At 41.2% G+C, this 24,552-nt stretch overlaps 3 protein-coding genes and 1 long non-coding RNA gene across 4 annotated transcripts in view; 2 read left to right on the top strand and 2 right to left on the bottom strand.

Moving 5' to 3' along the window:
• The first annotated feature begins 648 nt into the window (after window positions 1-648).
• LOC109468440 (peptidyl-prolyl cis-trans isomerase B-like) lies at window positions 649-3,780 on the top strand. The gene is made up of 6 exons (XM_019766686.1): window positions 649-867; window positions 1,138-1,196; window positions 1,765-1,924; window positions 2,434-2,533; window positions 2,746-2,933; window positions 3,357-3,780. The coding sequence occupies exons 1-6, from the start codon at window positions 649-651 to the stop codon at window positions 3,498-3,500; spliced, it is 870 nt and encodes a 289-aa protein (XP_019622245.1). The 3' UTR covers window positions 3,501-3,780.
• A 901-nt stretch (window positions 3,781-4,681) lies between these two features.
• LOC109468552 lies at window positions 4,682-6,343 on the bottom strand. The gene is made up of 3 exons (XR_002140132.1): window positions 6,220-6,343; window positions 5,517-5,619; window positions 4,682-4,889 (listed from the first exon to the last, which is right to left on the bottom strand). It is a non-coding gene; the product is annotated as an uncharacterized LOC109468552 (long non-coding RNA).
• A 420-nt stretch (window positions 6,344-6,763) lies between these two features.
• Window positions 6,764-22,765, bottom strand: LOC109468438 (condensin-2 complex subunit G2-like). Its single transcript, XM_019766684.1, has 26 exons — window positions 22,727-22,765; window positions 22,028-22,150; window positions 21,357-21,530; window positions 19,875-19,992; window positions 19,596-19,665; window positions 19,110-19,197; window positions 18,581-18,715; window positions 17,848-17,942; window positions 17,478-17,547; window positions 16,925-17,014; window positions 16,537-16,629; window positions 15,672-15,797; window positions 15,230-15,409; window positions 14,600-14,755; window positions 14,101-14,323; window positions 13,659-13,769; window positions 13,160-13,254; window positions 12,857-12,934; window positions 12,642-12,712; window positions 12,043-12,214; window positions 11,454-11,633; window positions 10,963-11,082; window positions 9,106-9,255; window positions 8,526-8,625; window positions 7,864-8,036; window positions 6,764-7,006 (listed from the first exon to the last, which is right to left on the bottom strand). The coding sequence occupies exons 1-26, from the start codon at window positions 22,763-22,765 to the stop codon at window positions 6,764-6,766; spliced, it is 3,273 nt and encodes a 1,090-aa protein (XP_019622243.1).
• Window positions 22,766-23,194: 429 nt separating this feature from the next.
• LOC109468437 overlaps window positions 23,195-24,552 on the top strand; it is a 3,427-nt gene continuing 2,069 nt past the window's right edge. Inside the window, exons 1-2 of the mRNA XM_019766683.1 lie at window positions 23,195-23,293; window positions 24,260-24,392. Coding sequence (XP_019622242.1) covers window positions 24,275-24,392 — 118 coding nt within the window. The 5' untranslated portion in view covers window positions 23,195-23,293; window positions 24,260-24,274. The remainder of the gene's footprint in view (window positions 23,294-24,259; window positions 24,393-24,552) is intronic.

The raw sequence follows: 24,552 nt of genomic DNA, 5'->3' as shown, positions 1-24,552 counted from the left end.
AAGCAGATGTGCGGAGGGCTCATTCTCGTGGCGTCCATCATGGGTACTAGTAGTTTCTAGCTGGTAGAAACTTGAATCCATAGCAACTTCTGGATTTTCGCATTCAATTTCCTGACCATTCTTTTTAGTATAGTACATGTATTACTACTAATACTAGTAATCCGAATCAACCCCGTGTTTTGCTTCCAATCTCTCTCTACCGTCTGGCAATCATGGAGAGAGAGAAACACGGACCACTAAAAAAAGCGAAAAATTCCGCAAAATCACGTGTAAACAAGGGACCCTATATCTGCTTTGATCGCGATCGCAGGCTCCAAATCGTAGCAAAACTGAACGACTTTGTTTTGCTCAGTTGAAATGTAAAAGAAAAGGGACAAACGATGGTCCAGTCACTGTTAAGTGCAATGGCACTTTATAATACTAGTACATGTAGAAGCATTGTATGGTGCAAATACAACGAAAATATAAGGGAACGTCTATAAGAAAATGGTAAAGCTACTATTGTAGTATTAGTCATTTTGTACATCGTGCATAGTCTTGTCTTCCAGCGATTGTTGAGATTGCGCTGCGAGAGTGCGGATATTTCGAATCCTGACGCATCTTCACAATTTTACCACCCAACCACGTAACTATCCACACGTCAGCCGGATGTCCGGGATCTGTGTACATGTGTGCGTGTCTCATCCCACGTTTTGTCTGTCCTACCGTCACTCCAACTCACCTGGTCTGTCCCACACCGTCACTCCAACTCACCTGGTCACCATGAAGGACCTCCTCAAACTCCTGTCTCTGCTCGCCTGCCTAGTCTGCGCCGCCGCCTTCAAACCGCCCAGTATGTTCGGCGGAAAGTTACTGGTCACCAAACAGGTACTCACCTGGCTTCTACCAGGCTTCGGGAGGCGGCTGGAAAGAGTAGAAATCGGCCAAATAGAGATAACATACCAGGAGAGTTGGTCCGCTAGAGAGTACATTTTGTCCGCTGGAAAGTACAGACCAACTCCCTCGGCGCGGCATTTTATCTCTCTATTTGGCCAATTTCTACTCTTTCCAGCCGCCTCCCGAAGCCTGGTACAGGCTAACACCCACCCACTCTAGCACTGTTTATACTTTTACATTACGTTTATGCATTACTGTTAGTGCCAGTATTGTTTAGTCTATGCTTTGCCAGAACTCCCAGGGCCGGTGCGGGAACCACGGTAAGAAACAGTGGTTACGCCGACGCTCTAACGATTCGGCTAAAAGGTCTAGACCCATCGGCCGGCCGGGTCAGTTGGTAGCGCCTACAAACCCCCCACTGTTACGTAAGTTTAGAATCTACTTTGCGTCTATATTTCTAACATCTGCGTCGGTTACTGTAACTTTGCAAGACGCGATGTACGTGTAATGTATGTATGGGATGGAAACAGGCGGGAAACGTGGATATTATGAATAGTGTAACGCCACATCGTTCTTTGGTTTGTATTAATAAAAAATCGTCAATGACAAGGACTCTATGGTACGGGTTATGTCATGATATTCTGATGACCCCGCTACTGATCAACAGATAGGAACCAGGATGTGGACAACACATCTATGAATCAGTCACCTCAAAGACTACGATGAAGTCAACAAACGTAGCGTTTTTTCTAAACACCATTCACCCAAAGTCATTTGTTTATACAACACCCGATAGCTCTACTCAGAAATGTTTTACTTCAACCGTTTGGCTAGTCATAGAAATTGTGAAAAGATGTCTGCGAATATCAGCAATGCATAATATCTAAGCAGATACAGTTGTAAACCATTATTTTCAATAACTCATGCTACTGCCTTGCAGATATACATGGATATTGACGTAGGCGGCCTCAACATCGGCCGGATCGTCATTGGACTGTTCGGCAGGGTAACTCCACTGACTGCCGAGAACTTCCGAATCTTATGCGTGGTAAGAAACATGTCAGTTTTTATAGCGATAGAGGGGGGGGGGTCGCTTATTAAGAATGTTATGAAAGAATGCCTTTATTCTCATGGAAGTTCATCTGTGTTGGTAGTTACATATTTAAAGGTTAAATCTTTGTTCAAACACAAAAAGGCAAAATGTAGTGTTTTCTCCTAGTCCTAGAGCTTTCGACCAGTCACTCTGGTCTTCCTCAGTAGACTGACCCAGTGAGACTTGTCACGTGGCTTCTTTGAAGTGTGATGTCAACACTGGGACAATCACCCTTCACTCAACCGCGACGGGGGATGACATCGTTTACAAGATACCTTTTCAGTGCTGACGTCACACTTCAGAGAAGCCACGTGACAAGCTTCACTGGGTCAGTCTATATTGAAGAAGACAGGATGACTGGTCGAAAGCGCTAAGCTTTAAACATGTTGCCACCAACGTAGATGAACTTTCATGTCAACAGTCATTATTGTGAATGTTTGTCAATAAATATCTGTTTTTTCCAGGGTGAACAGCCACACAGCTACATCAACACACCCTTCCACAGGGTAGTTAAGGGGTACTTCATCCAAGGTGGTGACGTAGTCCATTTCGACGGCACTGGAGGTACAGTACTGTAGGAACTTTACAGTCTAAATCCCTTCTGCTATAAAATTGCAACATGGTGTAACCCAACACTAGTTACCATGGTGACAGATGCCTGGCTCAGGTCATTGACCTTATTTGTTTGGAGAAGAGGAAACAGAGCAAAAACAATGTTTTCTTTCTGCAAAGGTAAACATAATTACGCTCTGTCCTTTCTTTTTTGTGTTGAACAGGAACCAGTGCCTTTGGACATGTATTTGATGATGAGAATTTCCAGCTGAAGCACTGGGGTGAGGGTTGGGTGAGCATGGCCAACGCTGAAGTACCCAACACCAACCAGTCTCAGTTCTTCATCACCTTAACCAAGTGTCACTGGCTGGACGACAAACATGTTGTGTTCGGGAAGGTCTTAGACGGAATGGTATGTTGGTATAATGGGGTTCTCACCAGAATTTTTTTCAAAGCATATTATAGGGTCAGGTACAGAAAGACAATTTTCTGTGGTGCAAGTCCAGTCCAGGGGTTTAGGTTTTACAAGTCCGGACCTAAACCCATGGCATATATAAAACTGCATGTTGGCAACAGAATACTGTTTACACAAATCTTAGCCATCAGTCTAAATTACCACTCATTACAGTTACACTAGCTAGACCAAACCAAAGACATTCTCTGCTTAGCATTCAGCACTTTCAGGAAGTGTATCACATACAGGTACATTGTAGTTGAAAAGTGGACCAACTGGACTAGCTGCTTTAATGCTTGCACAACAGGGAACTGCCCTATATGTGGGAAGAATTTGTAATAACTCAAACTTAACAAGGTAAACTCTATGTCCTTTCCCCAGGACATTATACGGCACATTGGAAACATGGAGCTGGATGACAGAGAACGACCCAAGCAGGACGTCACCATATCTAGCTGTGGGGTACAGAAAGCCGGCATCACCATGGTGGATGTACCAAAAGGACATGATTCCGATGAATTCTAACAAACTTTCTAAACTTTTTTTTTTTCAACTTTGAATATATTGTACTTTGAATGAATGTGTATTAGACACTGGACCCCATTTGCTTACCCTAAATGTGAATGTGCACAGCACTTTAGTTTAAAGATTAAGCTTATTACCAACGCAAAAGAGAACTCCAGAAGTTGGAAGCTCGTGATGTCATCGCACTTCTGACTTCCAGTGAGTCAGCGAGTGGATCACACATTTGACAAAGGTTAACAAGATCGACTGAAAATTTATGAGTTCTCTTTTTTGTGTTGGAACTAAGGCCATGTTGATTTGATTATATGGATGACATCCGCGCGCGCATGAATTTTCGGCCGTTTCCAAAAAAAAAAAATTTTCAACCATATTGTAAATCGTACAAAACAGTTGCAAAATGAGCAAAAATATACCGTAAGTTACAAAAAAAAATAAATAAAAACTATACCAATGTCGTAGAATGCCAAAATCGAACGAAAAAAAGACCAAATTGTAAAGAAACTAATTCGAAGAGTTACTGTAGATTATTTGCCAAACCATATTCTGTCCCATTTGTTCAACCCTCATGACCACGTAGATTTCAGAATGAAAACAACTTTTTTTTTTGCAAACCTTTTTTTTTTATTCGCACGCGCGCATCAGTTTTGGGGGTCCTGGAGGATGTCATCCATATAATCAAATCAACATGGCCTAAGCTCAAACTACAACAGGATTCTACCAACCTGCAACACAGACGAGCTTTCATTCAAGCACTTTAGTTTGATATTTGCAATTCCCAGTTTGTGCAGTTGTGTCTGTGTTCTTAGCAACTAGAGCACCCTAACTGATACACATCCACAACGTTATGGTAGTCATTATAAATATAGTGGTTATAACTTATAGGTAAATCCAAGTCATTTCTGCTACATTGAACATATCCATCTTTTTTATGTTGGATTAACGAAGTCAACAAACAAAAATTATTCTGCATCATTGTCTTTACTTCAGGAATACATAGAAGTACCATAAACCATTCTACATGTTACTCAATACAAAATTTATAGAATTACAAAGCTACAATTAGAATTAATGTTGGATGATTAATAAAATATGCTGATGCTGAACTTAGATGCTATATTCTTTTTTATAGATTGACTTAAACCCTTATTTGTAAATAGATGTCATACACCACAATACTTAACATCACTGAGCCTTGGACACTGAAGTTTGGTCTTAAGAATTTGACACCAAGGACACAAATTTAAGGCACATGTGAGCATTAACTCCCCAAAGATAGACCTTCTCACTTATTGATAATTGAATAATAATATCACGATTCTGCAGACAAGACCTTTGTACCATCAGCGCTGGATCTTTGCTGTGAGGTTTGCGATTTCTTCAAGTAGCTTCCTGAAATTTACAAAAAAAAAGGTGTTCAAATAGTCTGACAATTTGCAAAGTGGTGGTCTTGTGCTTAAGGTTGTTGACTCAGAATCTGAAGGTTCTGGGTTCGAAACCCAGGCAAACCCCTTGGGAAGGGCACATCTATTTCCTCACTTGACTCAGGTGAAAATGAACATCCAGTAGGACCAGTACCTAGCTTCAGTTAGGGACATCCTCTGTGGTAATACATAAAGTGGACAAAGGTTGGTAGGTGATTATCTTTTTTTCTTTCTTTTTTTTTAAGAGTCTTTGGCAATCTCTACATATATAGTGAGCCAACATATACAATACAGTTAAACTTTAAGTAAAACTTGTACGAGGACACTTTCATTTTCAATGTCAATGTTGGAAAACTGATTGTACAGTGTTTCATCACTCAGGTGTCAGAGCATGGAGCTAGAAAAGGCCAATCAGCTCGAACAATTTATGTCCCTTGCAGGAGTACAGACAAAAAAAGGCTAGGGTCGGCAGGTTTTTCCAGGGTCGGTCAGGAAACACAACATTTTTTCCTACGCCTAAATGTACATATACCAGTAACAATGCTCAGAAATGTTGCCCCAAATGTACATGAAATGTTGAACTAAAAATGTCTACCTTTTGGCACTGTCCTCTCCCTCCTGTTCCTCCCCTGCCAGGTTCTGGGCCTGTTGTTTGACCACATCAGAACAGTCCTTCAGTCTGCCTGCCCTCCAACCATCTATAACAACAACACAACAACACACAACTTCACAACACAACTTCACAAGCCAATCACACGTCTCCTTTCTCACTACTGGTAGGATAACAACCAACCATAGCCCATGTTACATTCTTTTCTCACTACTGGTAGGGTAACAGCCAACCATAGCCCATGTTACATTCCTTTCTCACTACCAGTAGGATAACAGCCAACCATAGCCCATGTTACATTCCTTTCTCACTACTGGTAGGATAACAACCAACCACAGTCCATATTACATTTCTTGCTCACTACTGGTGGGATAACAACCAACCATAGCCCATGTTACATTGTGGCTGAGTTTTGTTTGGGTGAAGAGTTTCATTACTTCACACTTTCTTGTTTTCCTTTGGAATTGATGAAATGAAGACTATTGTTCATCATACCACGAACATGTGATTAGTCATTTGTTCAACCTTCATGACCACATAGATTTCCTACTGATGGCAACTTTTTTTTATTTGCATGCTCACATTAGTTTTGGGGTTCCTAGAGAGGATACCATCTACATGATCAAATAAACATAGCCTTATCTGAAGCCTAACAGAAATGTAGCAATGACAGAAATGTCTCTCCCACCTTTCTGTAGTGTATGCAGGATGACTGCAGCGGCATAGTGTCCAGGTAGGCCCTGGAGTGCACCAGACTCTGCACAGTGACTCAGCTCCTCAACAAACAGCCTGGATAAAACAGTGTACAACAACACAATTATCTTTGAACAGTAACTTCCAACACAAGAGATTGGACTTGCCCAAAACACAGTCTGTGGGGTTGTGTGGCGTAAAGGTACAGTGTTCGTCTCAGACCCAAGAGGTCCCAGGTTTGAATACTGCCTGATGCCACAGATCTTGTATCCTTGAGAAAGACACTTTACACGACTTTCCTCACTTCATTCAGGTGGAAATGAGTACCTAGGATTGGGGAGAGCCACACCCCATGCACGTTCAAGAACCCACCACACTTATCGAAAAGAGTAGGGGACCTTCTTGATGTGAGTGGTTCAAACCTTACAGTCTGGTCTTACGCAGCTTGTACTTACATGTACAAAACTGGACCAGGTGTGTTATGCCTGAAAAGGCATTTTACCGGTTATACAAAACAAACAAACAAAATGTTCCTGTACTTACCTAGCCGAGGCAGCGTTGATGTTCACAGTTGACAGCAGAAAGGCCGACAAGGTAGGCAGGTCGGAGATACGGTCACACGAGCCGAACTCGGCGCCCTTCCGCACGGCACTGGTCATCTCCGCCACCACCGCGGTCATGATGGTGGCCATGAAGTCCTGGCGCAGGTTCTGGTTCAGCGATCGCCGGTTTACGTGGGCACGGACGATGGTTTGAAAGGAACTTTTCATCTCCTGTAGCCTCTGCACAGAGTTCGGAAGGATAGAAGGAAAAATCATGTCAAAGCCTATGCACAGACATCATTCCTAGCAATGGGAAGATGACAACGATGAGACGGAATTAGACCGGTTTTGACTTTATTCAGTCTTAATCAAGAATGACAGAGATCAGACCACTCCTCCTTTTATACTTTTACCGTGCCTCTATAGTGCAGGGCGCTCTGCTCAAGTTTTAGATATTGACCAATCAACATTAGGTATCTCATTTTGCCCTGGTTTAGGCTGGATTGCCCTGACATGGAGGTCTAGTTCACTATGCACTGAGTACTATGCACTAGGTTAGGTTGCCATGCACAGAAGCCTATGCACAGAATACTGTAGATCAGGATTTTTTCCCACTGTACTTTTATATTCGCAGTTTAGGCGCCGGTCACTTCTGTACCCAGAACTTATCATTACTGACAACAAATGATTTGCCAACTTTCTTTTTGCTGCACCTGACGCCACCGTGAACGTATAGTTCCAGGAACATGTCAATTTTTCTCAGACCACGGACTTTTGCTACCATGAACATAAAGTGATTTACAGTTGTCTATAGTTTGCAATTGGTGCAACTATTCATAGAACTCAGCATTTTCTTTTCAGCGCACCCTGGCAATAGACAACAGAACTGCAGATTATGTATCCTCATGTAGCACATAGGCAGAACGTACTGCACCTGCGCAAAACCTTGTTTTTTTTTTAGTTTTTTGTTGGATTTTTGGTCACCGTTGCATTAGAATTTTGCCTGTTGCAGGCAATATATCTTCCGACACAACATTTGGAAACTTTCTTCTTCATCGACCCAATGAGAGAAACCGTGAGAAGAATCAACAACTTACCTGTCTTGCATGTTCCTTCTGTCTGCGTACGAGGTAGACCTGTGTCTGGATGATGCTCTCCAACACGCGAGGCACCAGGTCCTGCATCCTGTTGTCATGTGGAGACACGGCCGTCACATCCACTACACGACACGTCAGCATGCACACAGGCGACAGGAGATCCAGGGCTGAGTCTACAACCACAGACAAAAAAGTACATTTTCTCAGGAAAATGGCTGAAAAATTACATTGAAAGTCTTAAGGGATAAACATGAAATGTCAGTTGAAGCATGCATTTGAACTACTTATTACACATGTATGTCATTTTCACTAAATGCACCCACTTATTCCAAATTGTATCTCTATTGTATAGCCCGTATAGCCGCCCTTCGGCATAACACACCAGCTTCGCAGGCACGTGGCATGGAGGCAGCTGGCTATATTACACCATACAACCTGTTACACCCAATCTTTGCACATTTGTACTTGGTGGCAACAAGCTCCACTCTACGATAGTTCTAAAAAAGAGTTTTTGAAATATGCCCGTTGATGAAGGTTAGACATCCAGGTAATAAGATATGCCAAAAAACAGACCCTGACGAAACGGTAGTGGATGGCACCTGAAACCTGTTTCCAAATCGAATCCTGTTGGTTGAGTAACTGTTGAATTGTACATATCTGACCTGTGCTGAGAGTAGTTCCTGCTAGCTTCAGTAGAGCACAGCACTGATCATCTGACAACAGGCAAAGGAGGACCAAGTCACCAGCTACCTGGAGAACAGTCTGAAAACACAACAACTTCAGCTGTTTAGTCACTATTTTAGACATCCATGCGTGCATGTTTTCGTCAGTTTCCAAAAAAGTTTTCGACAATACCGTAAATCGCACAAAGCAGCTGCAAAATTAGCAAGTACATGTATATGCTGTAAGTTGCAAATAAAATATAGCATAACGACACTAATGTCATAGAAATCAATTCCAAAGGAAAAGAGGAAAATGTTAAGAGATGAAAATAAATATCACTCAGAGCAAAACAATGTTTTCCTTCTGCGAAGTTGAACATAAGGCCATACCAATTTAATTGGTTGTTTCTCAGATTTTTCAGAAAAAATATGAAGCGACAGGGCGAAAAAAAAACAAAAAACAGGCCAAGGCTGCCCATGATAGCCAGAAATATTACAATATGAAAAAAATGGGCAGGCAAATCTGAGAAACAACAAATTAAATTGGTGTGGCTTAATGTGATATTGCACACTGTCTAACCTGTATAACATTGACAGCGAACACCCCTGTTGCTACGGTGTTGGTGGCACCCTGGCTGTTTTCGTTGTCAGGACGGCTGAGTGAAGGAACAACCTTCTGCTCTGCCCAGTCCAGGATCTGACTGAAGAACTCACTTGTAGGTGTCTCATTCTAAAAAAAAAGTTAAGGCAATAAAATACAATGTATGGTTATGCACAGCTGGCAGCGTTTTTTTAGTTTGGTTGTTGAGTCTAAAGAGTAAATGTTTTGGGGTTGAATCCTTAGCTCCCAACTGATGTTGTGCCTTTTAGAAAAGCACTTTACATGTATCCTTCTTTTGGTCTTTAAACTTAGTGATTAGGTATTGTGGACCTGTACCTTAGTAATAGGGGTGGGTACCGGTTCAGTCGGACCGGTTTGGACCGGAACAACATTCAAGAACCGAGTCCAAAAAACCGAAACGTGAAAACCGGATGACCGGACCTGATGTACATTTCTGTAGATTGTACACACAACACACACATCTTTAGATAATCTGGCCATGGCAGGTAAAAAAAATAACCCTGAATCATACTAGATCAGCCTAAATCCATGTTTATGCGTTCAAAAACGAGAAAAAAAAATGTTTCCCGGTATTTCTCTTGAAACACGGCGCTGAATATTGACGCAAAAACATTTCGTGCACGGCGAGCCCTCCCCCATATTGTTTAGACTGTGACGCAATCCCGCGTCACGTGTCGGCATTTCGCATCTCTGATTGGTTGTTGCGCCACTTTTCTTTGTTCGATATCGGCGCTAAAATTCTATTTTCCACAACCACACATAGATATTCTAGTGAAGAAATGCATAGTTTCAAGAATCTTTGGGGAAAATATATGCTTCTATGCGGATTTTTAGCGTTTTCGACGTGATTTTGTCGTCACTTAACCCGGAAGTGTGGACCGCGGCGTGGCTAAATTTTTAGCGTATTTTACCCTGCGTTTTACCAATCAAAACAATAAACAACCCCCGCTAAGAGAACCCTGTAACATTTTAGATCGCAGCAATTAAGTATTTGATCAAATTATTTGTGGATGTGCTGGCATTTCAGCCGTATTATTCATCGGGAAAAGCGGCCTCATGCACGGCCGTGTCGTGTACACGAAGAAATTGTGTCTCGCTTGCCAAAATATGATATACTATACTACTGTACAATAATCAGGTCCGGTTCAGGTCCGGACCTGGACCTGATCCTCTGAACCTGATCCGGACCTGGACCTGAATTTTCTATACCGGTACCCACCCCTAGTACCTAATCTTGGAGAGGAGATAGGTGCCGTCAAGATTATAAGCCTACAGAAACATCATGGCGCAAGTCCAGACATGCTGCTGGCTGTCATGATGCCCCTACGGTTATGGGTCTTACATACATACATACATACATACCTAATCAAGTTTTGCAATACAGTACTGGCACTGTGTACCGGTACACAGTTCTACTACAGGTGTACCTTCTGTTGCAGGTGTACTTGTATCAGACAGTTCTACTAAAGGTGTACCTTCTGTTGCAGGTGTACTTGTATCAGACAGTTATACTACAGGTGTACCTTCTGTTGCAGGTGTACTTGTATCAGACAGTTCTACTACAGGTGTACCTTCTGTTGCAGGTGTACTTGTATCAGACAGTTCTACTTCAAGAGTACCTTCTGTTGCAGGTGTACTTGTATCAGACAGTTCTACTACAGGTGTACCTTATGTTGCAGGTGTACTTGTATCAGACAGTTAGATACTACAGGGGTACCTTCTGTTGCAGGTGTACTTGTATCAGACAGTTAGATACTACAGGGGTACCTTCTGTTGCAGGTGTACTTGTATCAGACAGTTCTATTACAGGTGTACCTTCTGTTGCAGGTGTACTTGTATCAGACAGTAGGACTGCAAGGCCCTCAGCAGGAAGTCGTCCGACAGAAGTTCTTGGGTCAGGGGTCGTCCTGTCATCAGACGATCGTCAATACAGGCCTGCCCGCCGCAAAGAAAAAACAAAAAATCACTTATGTTTAACAAAGCTAGTATGTCGGCAAAAAGATACGCTAAAAAACAACTCAAGCAACTGGATATGATTTTGGAAATGGTCACACGTTTTAGGTAGCGTCAAACTAACCTTCGTCAGTGACACTGGTGAGATCTCAAGATCAACAGGTTTATAACTACAACCTATCAATTGCAAGTAAAGTGAAGAGAATTTTTTGATAATCCAATAGGAAACAAAAGTTACTCAAAGTCAGGACAAGATTGACGCAAATAAATCAAATAGCTCCTGTTGTTTCAGAACAGGAGGCTAAGTGTTGTCTGTCATATTTCAAGCACTGAATAAAACTGGAAGCACTCACCAGAACTTGATGAAGTTTATCGCTGATCGTGGCCAGCTGTTCAGTGTGTACTTCCAGAGCACACTCCCGACACAGGTACTCAGACAGGATATAGTCCAGCATGTCCAGTGCTAACATGGGCTGGGGCTGGTGTGGGTCCACAAACATCACTCTCTTCTTCTTCTTACCCTTCTTGTCTTCCTGTAGTGTTTACAAACAGCAGAGAATGTTAAATTTAAATGTTTGGTGATATTTATGTTTACTGAAGGAAAACATATTGTTTTTGCTGTTTCACCTTCTTCTTCTTCTCCAAACCAATAAGGTCAATGACCTGAACCAGACTTCTGTCACCATGGTAACTGGTGTTGGGTTACATCATGTTTCAATTTTATAGCAGGAGGGATTTAGACTCCTGTCACCATATATAGGAATGTGTTTAGAGTAAGAATTAATGTTAACAGAGCAGACCATATGCGAAGGTAAACATTGTGCATTTGCCTTGCAAATGTTACCTTAAGTTTCTAGTTCTAGTGTTGTTTTAACAATTGAAATCTTAAAACTAGAATGCATGTCTAATGTAGAATAACTGTAAGCAATTTTTATAACTGACCTTATTGTCATCTTCAGCCTTCTCGCCGTCCATTGCAACGGTCAGCCATTCGGTCACCAGCTCCAGGACATCCCCCAGCCGGCCCCAGTTGGCCAGACAGGTGACCAGTGGCCCAAACTCTACGGCCGGTGTCGGCCAGGTCATCCCCTTCAGCTTGGACACCACACCACAACTAAAAGTCACAATAATAACATCTTTTATTAGTGACTGAGAATGAATTCTTTCATCATTTTGTATTAAAGAATCTCCTACCTGTATGTTTAACTACTATAAATCACTTTGTTTGCTGTAGAAAAATTATGTGGTCTGAAAAAAATTGACATGTTTGCAAATTATAAATTTGCATTGGCGGCAAGTGCACATTCAAGAAAGTTGTCGAATTTGTTCATGGTAATGATAATTTCGAGGTACAGAAGTGATGGCAAAAAATATGAATATAAAAGTACTGCAAATATAAAGTGATTTACAGTATTATTTTGTCATTGAACTTTAAGTGTAGCTACTGGCCTGGTATCCAAGAATTATCATAATTTCATTATCATAATACAAGTTACCATGGCACATACATGAATATGTTACTAAATGTTATCCTAATTTACCTGAATGTAGGAATAGTATCGGCTTTCAGGAAACAAGCCAGCTGAACCAGTGCATGGTGACAGCGTGCATCCTGGGTAAAAATTAAAAACAGTAAATTTCAGGCGATCTTTGCCACAACCAAACTCAACAAAGTTAGACTTTTCACAACTCTAAACCACAACCTTTTATGCTAGCAGTAATACCCCTTAAAACATGGACCAGTCCATATACTTACATGGAACACTTTCAGAAAGTCAGGCAGGCATCGCGCAAACTTGTTTCGCAGCTTCTGTTTCCATTCCCCATTTCCTGGCTGAAATGTAAAAATCAAAATCAACATTTATGACAATCAAGAATAAAAAGTGTAACCCAAAGTCTTTGATGACAGAGACAATATGAAATTCTATCAGAGCTTTGAATTCTATGGCTTATTTGTTAATAGGTGCTTCAAACGTAAATGAATTTACAGAATACAGTACTGAAAAAGTTTCTTCAGTAGTTTAGAGCAACAGATTACATACTAGAGTTAGTTGCGTACCTGTGAAAGCTCTCTGGTACTGGCTGACCAGAGGAGGGCCATGGCCTCTAGTAGCCCAGCCATAGTGTTGGTGTCTGCCACGGTCAGCTCCTCATCTGCATAAAAACATGGGCTTGTGAGTTGCTGATGTCTCTCAAGTCTGCTGAAAGGTAGGCACTGATTGGCTGGAAATGTAGGGTCACACCACCAAATAAGGTAAGCTCATGAATATTCATATCTGTGAGATGGGCACTGATTGGCTGGAAATGTAGGGTCACACCGAAAAAAGAGGCAATTTCAGGAATATTCATTATTTGTGGGACAGCCAGCCGCACTGATTGGCTGCAAGTTTAGGGTTGCACCAATAAGGTAAGCTCATGAATATTCATAACTATGAGGGCCAGAAAGATACACAAAGTATCTTCAACCTTCAACTTGCTACCAAACTCTGTAGCTAATAAGAACTGGAGCCATTCATTCATTCAAAGGGTCACCTTAACAGGAAAATCTTAGACATTACCTGAGACATTTTCCTTATCCTCCAGATTTTCCTCGGTGTTGTTTGGGTCGGCAGCCAGTGCTCGTAAGGCTAGCTGCCACACATAGTGACACAGTAGCAGCATGTACTTCACTGTTATTAAACAGAACAAACAAGGAAATTAGATCTAGGTAAAGTCACTGACTTTAACTTTGGCCATCATTAATATACATGTATGTACTAGTATGTATTAGCTATCACAAAATGCCAAAGAAGACCAACTACTGACCTAGGGGACTGATAAAATTTGGTCTATGTGGACAGGTGGTCACTACAGACAAGATTCTTACTAGTATTTTGTCAATCACTCGGTGGGAAAATTATCTTAGGGACTGCCAAAAAGTGGACATGTAGATTGACAAAGACTACAAACCCTCATGCCATGGCAAAAGAATCTCTCCCACTAACAAACAAACAAACTGACCTGTGTCTCCGATGGCCATACAGTTGGGTGCCAGCTGGAAGAAGCGCCTGGCTGCCTGCGGGTTTTCCTCCACCAGGTAGATCGCTCTCTCCAGGATTTTTGCGTTGTCCTTTTGCAGCGGAACGAAAGAGTTGAAGAGCAGGGTGACCAGGATGGTGGCAGTCGGTGTCTTGTCTACCGCGATACGGGCCATGATGTGATCCAGGGGGACAACATCCCAGAACTATGGCAAACAAAAAACTTTTTTCAGTCAAATAAAAAATAATGTCACGCAATATACTGTATATGGTGTCAGGAGTCTAAATCCCTCCTGCTATAAAATTGCAACATGATGTACATGTAACCCAACACTAGTTACCATGGTGACAGACGTCTGGTTCAGGTCATTGACCTTATTGGTTTGGAGAAACAGAGCAAAAACAAATAAATTGTTTTCCTTCAGTAAATAAACATAATGAAAAAAAAACGTAATTTACAGTAAAACTTGACCCTGACTGACCTTGATGGCACGGACGCTCTTGACCTTGAGCAGCAGCTGTGCGAAGGCCAGGCGGACTTTCTCCGACTTGTCGTGGATGTTGTTCCTCAGACGAGGCAGCATCGTCTTCAGCACGGGGTGGCTCAGGGGACACTGTTCCAGTACAAACATGATCCCCTAGCAGGATGCAAAGGAACTGCAGATTAGTCGGTGAAGGTTAGACATCCAGGTAATATTAATAAGATACTCCAAAAAACAGTTGCTTGAGTAACTTTTGAAAAGTGCGACGTTTCCAGCATCATCTACTTCTTTTCGACAGTGACTGGCCACCTGAAATGTCTGACAGCTTTTCAAAATCTATCGATTTGCTTGAGTAACTGTTTTCTTGTAGGCCTTAGGCTATTCTTGAAATTAAAATCTGACAATGCAGCAAAATAAATATTTGTAAAGTGATTCTTAAAAGTCAGACCTTGAAGACAGCTGCCCTTTTTGCCCTTTGACAGCTTTTCAAAATCTATTGATTTGCTTCAGTAACTGTTCCTGTGTACAATAGGGCTTGAACCTTGTCAGATTTGAAACAAAAGCCTTAGGCTATCCTTTAAAATCTGACAATGCAAGAAATATTTGTCAAGTGCTTCTTAAAAGTCAGACCTTGAAGACAGCTGCCCTGACGTCAGCCGAGTTACAGTCGTTGGCCATGTCATCGACGACTTTCTTCAGGAAGTCATGCGCGACGGTGGTTGGGATCAGCTCCCAGTACATGCCCACGATTCGGCACACTCCGCGAACAGCAATCATTCTCAGCATGGGTTCAGGATCCTCCAGCAAAGACTGCAAGAGGATACGTAATTCACTACAAAGATGACATTTGCAAAGCAAATGCAATGTTTACCTTCACGTGGTCTAACCTAATAAACTACATTGTACTGCTCTATTTATTCTTACTCATACACATTCATATAAGGTTACTAGTATATGGAACCAGCCCCCCAGCTCTTAAACTTAGAGAAACGCTGTCATAATGAACAATGTTTACCCAAATGTGTTGACCTCCAATAAATGTCTTTCTCTCAGCTCTTACTATACTACTTACCCAGAGGATGTCCATCTGTTTCTGCATGTTTTGGTCCCTCTCCTCCACAGGTGCATCAGGGATCTGCAGAGGGAAGGCATCTACCAGCAGCAGAGCTGCGTTGGTGCGCACAGCTGCGTTTGCCACCTGGAGGAACCAAAAGATTGGAATAGTGATGCATACCTAAACCCACACTTAGGTTCAGGTCCAGATTCAAGTCCAGAGGTTTAGGTTCAGTTCCGGACTTATGGCATATACAAAATTGCATGTTGGCAACCTTGTAATGTTGTCTGGGCAAAACTTTGGCCACATAACATGGAGGCCGGTACTTGACGTTGCCCGATAGCAATGTTTTCTTCATTTTGCAGCAAAGATTTTGCAATCTACGGAAGGTTTTAGGTGGTTTTGGGAAGAAAAGAGGTATGTGAAATGGTCTTTTATGGTAATAAGTCCGGACTCGGTTGTTGACTTTTAGTCCGGATCTAAGTCCAGTGAACCGGTATGCATCACTACTTTTTTATGACTTTCAAACCTTGGTGTACTGAAACCTTCCATACAGAAATGCGAAGGTCTTACATGAATTATAAACCAGCCTGGTATGCTGACTTTATGGCTCTTATCATAGCATTCACAGCTGAGCTACCATAGGATACGTAAGCCTGTATTATCCCCCTGTTGCTGACACATTTTTTCTGAAAACCAACAAATTAATTGGTGAGGCCTTGGTAAAACTTAGACCATGTTAATTTTATTACAAGTATATGGATGGCATCCTCTGGGAACCCCAAATATGATGCATGCATGTGCAGATGTCATCCATAATAATCAAATCAAAATAGCCTTTAGTATACAGAAACCTGCTTTAGTACCAAGCACAAGTGTATACCTTGAGAGACCTCCACAGTATGGGTTTGTACAGTGTGTAGAGCATGTCGTCTACTCCAGGTCTGTGTTTCTGCTGGTGGACAGAACTCAGAAGCTGTAAGACAGTAAGTAAAAGTACAAAGTAAGTACAAACAAAACTTCACTCTCACTGGTACTGGATACTGTTCTTTTGGGCATTTAGACTCTGGTTTGGAGCCAACAGTACTTTTCTGTAACCACTTTTGGTTTACAATGTACGACGTTTGCTTTACAATATTGTTTCTAGTAGTACATGTACATTTCTGTTCAACAAAGCACTCAGAGTTGGCAGACTTTCAACATACTGCTTTGAAACCCTTCCACTTCACCAAAGAAAATTCTGGGGACTGAAAAAAAAGGGGAGTACGTACCAGTTGAAGGTTTTCTGACAGAGGTTTTGGGCCGGAGCGGTTGGCATGGATGGCCAAGTACATCAGGTCTTGCAGACAGATCTCAATTTTCTGTATCAAAAAGACATATCATTACTGTCAAGAAATACTTGAAATCCTAGTACACTTCTGTATCAAACTAATAACACAGACAGCTATGTAGTTGTTATTGATTATTGCTTTGTAATTTTATGCTAGTTGTAGTCTAATGGATGCAAGTGTTATGTTATGTTATGTTATGTTCTGTGCCTTAATTTGTATTATATTTGTGTACTGTTTTATGAATCCAGGAAGAATAGATTAGATTTGATATCTAATATAATGGATATCTAATAAAACATCAAACATCAAACAGACAGAATAACAACCGTTTACTACTGCAGTCATACAATTTGTATATACTTTTTTATACATAAACTTTAAACTTTAATTTCCTTCAGTAATTTTTTTTTAAAACTTGCTAAGGTAGAAAAGGTCCTTGTGTTCATGAAAGAATAGTAAGTGAGTTCTCCTTCTACTAAGTGTACCATCTTACCTCCCTGAATAAGCCATCAGATATGTTCCAAGCATGGAAGTAGATTTCACCGTAGTACTTCAGTACAGTCCTGTAGATAAACATTTATCAACGTGTTCCAAGTTTTCACTGTGGTAATATTATCATAAGCCTGATAAACCATGTAATATAAAAACAGACACCTTAGTTTCAAGACTTGATTTACTAGTATTACAGGCATTTTTCTACACTACCATTATGTGTAAACTTTAATTTGCAATTTGTGCTCAAATGCTTATTGTAAGTACATAAACATTGTAAGACATACACGTGACAAGAACAGTTGTTTTTAATAGAGTAATTCAAGTACTGGTGATTATAATGATTATAGACTAATTGTACTATTCCTTACTTAGAAGCTGCAGGTAGCTGGTTCTTTATAGTCTTGTGCAGCTTGTCTGTGAAGTTAGGATGGAGTCCAAACAGGAACGTCAAGAATCGACGACCCTGCAAAAGACAGAGCACTACTTTTCAGTTCCAGCCCATTTTTAGGTAACAAAAGGTATGGTAGCCTTTGAAGCAGTAGGAGCAGTGGGTCTTTAATGTGTCTAGTAAGGGCACAATATTTGAAGGTGGAGCCCATCCCTCTCCTTCCACTGCCTTTTACCTCCCCAACCAAAGTCAGGAACATTTTACACCTGGGTGGAGTGAAGAAAGTTGTGAGTTTCATATCCCAAGGATATACATATACACATTCATATATATCATGACCGTGCATGCCCTCTTGAATTGCATGGCACTTGCAACATTATGTAACTCAACACCAGTTACCATGGTGACAGACGTCTGGTCCAGGTCACTGGCCTTATTTCTTTGGAAGGGAAGAAGAAGAGGAAGAAACTGAGCAAAATTGGTGTGGCCTAAGACAAATTTCAGCACATATGAGAAAGAGTATGGGAAGGTCAAACACACAGCACTACCAGCGGACTACATTTGTGTAGCCCCCTGCTGTAGTGCATTGCACAACTGTGTGTCGCCCAAGGGCTACAGAAATGGATATGGGCACCACCCTATGCTCTGCATAAGGGCATGGGAGACCTTTCTTCTTCTTTCTTTCTTTCTAAGACAAATTCTTCTATTCTGACCTCAGCAGCTCCGAGGTAGGCCTTGTTGATGACACAGAGCATCAGCAGTCGCTGGAGTTCTTCCATGGTCTCATCCTGGTAGCTGAAGAGGTTGAGAACTTGTCGTAGACCCCAAACACGTCTCACACTGATCGCCTAAAAAAACGAACACAATCCTCAGCTGTATTACCATTCAAGGAGGTTCCTAGTTCTACTAAAAATGATCTTTGTCAATGAAAAACTATCAGAAAGACATCAGAAATATATGCTCTGCCACAGTCCGTAGTCGTCTCAAAAAAGTGAACAAGTTTAAAACATGGTTAGACAAACATTGGGAGAGTATGAAGTACAACACATGAGTAAAGTTCGTGAGACGGTATCAAGGTATCAATATCTCCACAACTCCAATTTTATCTACATTTGTACTACAGTACTTTATCCATGCTAACCATGCTACATTGTAATGTAACTGTAAAAGTTTACTGAAACTTTTCGTACAGTATATAATTTTACAGTCTAACACACAAAAGTTTAACACACAGTTTCTTACCTTTGCTTTGAACTCTAGACTCTGCTTCAGAAAGAAAATCATGGCGTTGTACACGACATTCTCCTTCTGACGAAGATCCTTCTGCCACCTGGTAACCAAGAAAGTAATACAGAACAACACGTATGTCTACTTAGCAACAGGTAGAAGAACCATCAATAAAAAAAACATCATAACACTGGAGAGGTAACATGTTTTTCTTGCAAGGTAAATACCTAACAAAAGCACTACCCTGTTTATTCTTACTCAAACACACTCATTTTAATGGTGACCACCCCTCCAACTCTGTACTGTAACTTGCTACATAATGTAACCTAACACCACAGTTGTCTGCTACAACACCAGTTACTAGGGTTACAGCCATCTGGACTAGGTCATTGACCTCATTTGTTTGGAGAAGATGAAGAAATGGAGCAAAAGCAGTATGGTTTCTATCTGTGAAAGTAAACATAGATATGTATGTGAGTGTGAGTATATAGTTTGCTATACCATTTTTCACACAGGGTGCTGATCTGAGTCTTTAGCTGTACAGCTGCTTCAGGAAGGGATGGCAAAACACCTGGAGAAAAAAATCACAGAAGAGCTTTGAGCTTTGCAAAAGACTGCATAATGTTTACCTTCACCTGGTCTCACCCAACAAACTACTGCACTGTTCAATTCAGTTCATTCTTACTCAAAGTCACATGGATTGTAAGCAGGCTCTCCAACTCTGTTCTGCTACATAATATAACCAGTTTGATTGACAGTTGCCATGGGAACAGTACCCACCATGCAACACCAGTACGGTGTCCTCCAGCGTGTCGGGGACGACGGGAGACTCCTGGCTGATGGCGATGGTTGCCATGGTGATGACACCCTGCACGATGTCGACAGCCTTCCTCACAACCTGGAAAACACACGCCGTATCAATCAGACCATACATGTAAGTTGCAAAACTGTCAACTATGACTAGCAAGAGTGTGGACTAGTGCTGTGTGCCGCTTTGCTAGAACTAGTTCCAGATTTACAAAAAAAATCATGTCACATTCTCCTTTTTGTTCTAAACCACCTGAAATCTTCAAAGTTCACTAGTCAAAAATTTATGCTGCAAACTTGAGAAAACATTGCCACTGGGTATCTTCAAGTGTCGGACCCTGTAAATTATGTGGCCAGTTTTGCCCAGACATCCCTCACAAACAACTTATCTTGCTTCTAATAAACCCTGGTAGTGCAGTGCTCGCTACAAAAGTTTGCGGTTAAGATGCCCCATTTTCCATTGGGAAATGTTCACTGAAAAGTCCCTTCTGTATTTTGTATATGCCCTGAGTTTTGGTCTGGACTGGACAAAATTCAGATCTAGACCTGAACCTAAACTTCTGGACTTGAATCTGGACCTGAACCTGAATATGGGTTTATGTACATAGCCCTAGTACAGGTTTGTACATTGTATATACTATCATAATAATAGGTTTTGCTGACATTCTAAGTACCTGTATGTGTTGCGCCCCAAGAATTTTTTCTGTGCACCTAAATGACTTGCACTTCTTCTCAAAAATAAATTTTGAGCTTTTATTTATTTTTATTTATTCCTTTGGCTGTAAAAAGACAAATTCTACAGCCAGGGCAGTCCAACTAGCCAGACAGGTATTATTAAGGGCTTGCCCTGCTGACAAGACAAATATTTACACATACATTACAACAATACAACACATCAACGTGGAGAGGTCAGGGTCACACACCTAAGGCTTATAGGGGTCACCTAGAGAGTCCCATAGCTTCCTTTTGAAGGAGGCAATAGTGGTGGCAGTGCGAGCGTCAGTGGAAAGAGTGTTCCAGAGTGACGTTGCTCGGTGGAAGAGCTTTTATACTACAGACCTGTTTCCTCTCAGCCATGGGAAGTTGTTCTAGTTGTGGGTCGTCCTCGGTGAAGGGTCCAGTCATGATGTGATGGTTACACACCTGCTGCAGGCTAGTCCACAGCTTCAAACGTCGGCCTCCGTAAATTATGTGGCCACAGTTTTGCCCAGATGTGCCCCACAAACAAAATATCTTTCTTCTAAACCCTGATAGTGCACTGCTTGTTTTTTGCAGTAAAAATGCCTCATATTACTTACAAGTAAGGACCTGAACCTAAACCTAAACCTATGGACTTGGACCTGAATGTGGGTTTAGGTACACAGCACTAGTTCACACACTCACAGTGAAGAAGTGAGCGTGAAAACTACTAAAAATTGTGATTTATCATATTTTGAGCCCCAGAATTCTACAGACCTGTTTCCTTTCCGCCATGGGTAGTTGTTCTAGTTGTGGGTCGTCCGCGGTGAAGGGCCCAGTCATTATGTGATGGTTGCACACCTGCTGCAGGCTGGTCCACAGCTGCAGCACCTGCCTACGGTTCAGCGCCTGATACAGCTCCAACAGGTCCAGCTGAGAATTTCGGTCATCCTGAAAAAAAAAATCATGGTCTTTTTGAATTTAAAAATTGACATGGTATCCTGTGTCAGCCATGTTTGTTTACATTCTGGTGTTTTGTGGTAGTGCCACAAAATGAGCTTGTTTGGGATGTTTAAGTGCCAATCAGAAATGTTGAAAAGTCAAAGTTTTCTTCCTTTTGCAGTACAGATTTTGCGTAAGTCCGGACTCGGTTCTTGACTTTTAGGTTTTTTTGGACTTGAACCTAAACATTTTTACAAGTCCGAAACCATTCCAGCAAACCGGTACACAGCACTCACGCCACTCAGTAAATGGCAATGACATGAAGACTTTTGCATTTCAAAATATTTCAATTTTGAATTTAAGAATCTACAGTTGTGGTAGAAGTTGTAGCACCCTAATATTGTAAAAAGTATTTTATAGTATGATAACAGTGGTGTCACTATGGACAAGTGGCCACCAAAACCAGCAATATCACAAATACAAGGAAGATATTCTGTGTATCTTACGTGAAGTTTTAGATAGTTTGCGAAGCTGTCAGCAGAAGGTGCCTCCTGCTTCAGAACCTGGAGAAACTTGTCCCTATGAAGTACAGTCTCCACACTTTCCTCTACTGCTGCTGACATGGTCACCTGGGCAAAGGGAGAGACAACAAACTTTTGTAAGGCCATGTTGATTTGATTCTATAGATGAAATCCTCTGGGAACCCCCAACCCCATGGCATATGATCATGCGAATAAAACAAGTTTGACAAAAAAGTTGCCGTCATTATGAAATCTATGTGGTCATGAAAGTTGAAAAGGACTAAACACACATCTAGTGTAGTATGGGGAAAATATTTAGTATAAATAAATTACTAATAGACCATTTTTAAACTTTCATTTCTTCACATTTCCTTCTTTGAGCTTGGGATTCTACAAAATAAGTATTTTCTTTTTTTTTTGCAATTTCGGAATATATTTGTTCTAAATTATGCAAAGTTTTTGCAGTTCATTATAATTTTACAACTACAAAATCTACAAAACAGAGAAAAAAAAACAAAGAAAACATTGACCCCACAAAAAGATGCGATTATAAAAGTGATTGATAACCAGAGAAGATCTGTATAGATACTAAATGTCTGACAATAACGCGTTCGTAAATATGAATAAATAATAATAATATTTTCTTCACACAAAAATTCATCCTTGGTGCGCCCCCCTCCCCACATAGGCATCCTCAACTTCAAACTCAAACAAACTCGTCATTTTACTTTGAACTACACGCCAAAAATGGAAAATATGATTCTAGAATTACTTACAAGTTATTCAATAACCCAACAGGATAGGAAAAAAGGCGAAAACTTCGTCTTGGAGCAGTTTTTGTCGATTGTTGGACGACGTTTTGCTGATTTGGCTGTTGGGAACAAAATAGAAAATGGCGCCTTTTCCGAACTCTGCCGAAAAATCCCGAACTTTGCCGAATGCACTCTTGTTCCCATGGTGTAAACTAAACAACCTAACAACTTCAAAAAATGTTAACTTGGTTACAAAATTAACGAAATTATTCTTTAACTATCTGATATTTAGATTAACACCGTAGTATTTTGATAACTTATTCGTCGGAAATTGTCGGAGAGGAGGCAATTGTGTGACATTTAGAACCTGAGAACGAGAGCTTTTGTTTATTACCTGGTTGCTAACGAGTAACAAAGAGAAGCCAAGATGGCGGACAGAAGAAGAAAGTTCACCGCCGTGTTATTCTGAACCTTTTCTTTTGTTTTACACGACTGACAGGTAAGATTTTCTCACGAATTCCTTCCTCCAGAAAGATTGTCAATGTCATTACAGAAATATGTGAGTTTTTGGCACCGTAATGTGAGTTTTCGACAGCAAAAGCGAACTTCTTGAAGTTGTCTCGAAGTGATTTTAGGTCAAGACGATTGACGTAGAAGAAGGTTTCAAGTTACGTTCGTACGCAACGACGTCGGACTATAAGATGTGCTCTTCTTTTTCTTGACAACTATCCTTAACGCTGTGCATGTTTAATGCTTATGTGTCACAATCTTGGTATTCACGATATATATTAGTTGGTTTCTTTGTATTTTGTTGGTAAATCTGTCAAAAGTTTATATAAAACGTGTAGCTATGGACTGCAAGAGAAAGAAATGGCGTACAATGGAACTGGTGTGGAGAGAAAAACATTGACTCAAAGTTATTTACTAAGGCTTTGGAAAAATCACTGCTAAATCCTTTCAATTATTGAAGGTAAAATCATTCTATCATAATTCACATGACACCCCCCTCCCCAAACCATCCTACCAAGTTGTAACTAAATACTAGTAGCCTAGTTGGTGACTTGCAAAAGGTGTCCAGGATTGGTAGCAAAGTGGGTCACAATGCAATCATGTTTAGAATTGCTTAAGATAAATATTCTAAAACTTTTAACTTGCAGTACGTACAAGTCACTATAATGGTTGCTAAGGGTTGTTGGGTAAAGATATATTTACCGTATACTAGTATACTATACTAGTGCATGTGTAAGAAACAAAAGGAGCGAGTAGGAACAGATAGAAACCCCTGGTCCCAGACAATGGTTCGAACCCACGACCTCCCGAGCACCAGCTTCATAAACCGACACTCTAACCACTCGGCTAAAAGGTCTAGACCCATTAGCTGGGTCAGTTGTTAGCACCTATTTATAAACCTCCCACTGTTACACATGCACATGTATATCTGACATGCCCTTTTTTCTATCTACAGACACTACCAGTTAAGATGGCGGACCGTCTGAACTCCATCCACATGAGCTACCCGCCGCCCGCCACGGCCCAGCGTCCCGTACAGCGCTCCATGATCAACGGGACAGCCAACGGTGTCGGATTCCCTGTCAGAGGTACGCAACTACATGTCAACCAATCAGGATCTCCGGTTATTAACATGGATGTTATAATCTATACTGTAAAAGAACAAAAATGCTAGTCTCTACCAGACTCCTTTGCAGGCTGAATAAATAGTAGAAATCGGCAAAGGGGGAAATCATTGGCCAGAGGAGT

This window comes from Branchiostoma belcheri, unplaced genomic scaffold (assembly GCF_001625305.1).
Source record: "Branchiostoma belcheri isolate BF01 breed outbred unplaced genomic scaffold, Haploidv18h27 scaffold2, whole genome shotgun sequence".
In the NCBI taxonomy this organism is placed as follows: domain Eukaryota; kingdom Metazoa; phylum Chordata; class Leptocardii; order Amphioxiformes; family Branchiostomatidae; genus Branchiostoma; species Branchiostoma belcheri.
The sequence above is the reverse complement of the archived record's forward strand: the minus strand, read 5'-3'. Positions and strand labels throughout refer to the sequence as shown.

Excerpts from the sequence above, each read along its gene's own strand:
- LOC109468438 (XM_019766684.1), bottom strand. The coding sequence starts at position 22,765 with ATGACGAGTTTGTTTGAGTTTGAAGTTGAGGATGCCTAT. Across the intron at positions 18,716-19,109 it reads GTCTAGAGTTCAAAGCAAAG|GCGATCAGTGTGAGACGTGT; the intron begins GTAAGAAACTGT and ends TCGTTTTTTTAG. Across the intron at positions 14,756-15,229 it reads TCAGGGCAGCTGTCTTCAAG|GGGATCATGTTTGTACTGGA; the intron begins GTCTGACTTTTA and ends GCATCCTGCTAG.
- LOC109468440 (XM_019766686.1), top strand. The coding sequence starts at position 649 with ATGTCCGGGATCTGTGTACATGTGTGCGTGTCTCATCCCACGTTTTGT. Across the intron at positions 1,197-1,764 it reads GGGCCGGTGCGGGAACCACG|CAGATACAGTTGTAAACCAT; the intron begins GTAAGAAACAGT and ends ATAATATCTAAG. Across the intron at positions 2,534-2,745 it reads CCATTTCGACGGCACTGGAG|GAACCAGTGCCTTTGGACAT; the intron begins GTACAGTACTGT and ends TGTGTTGAACAG.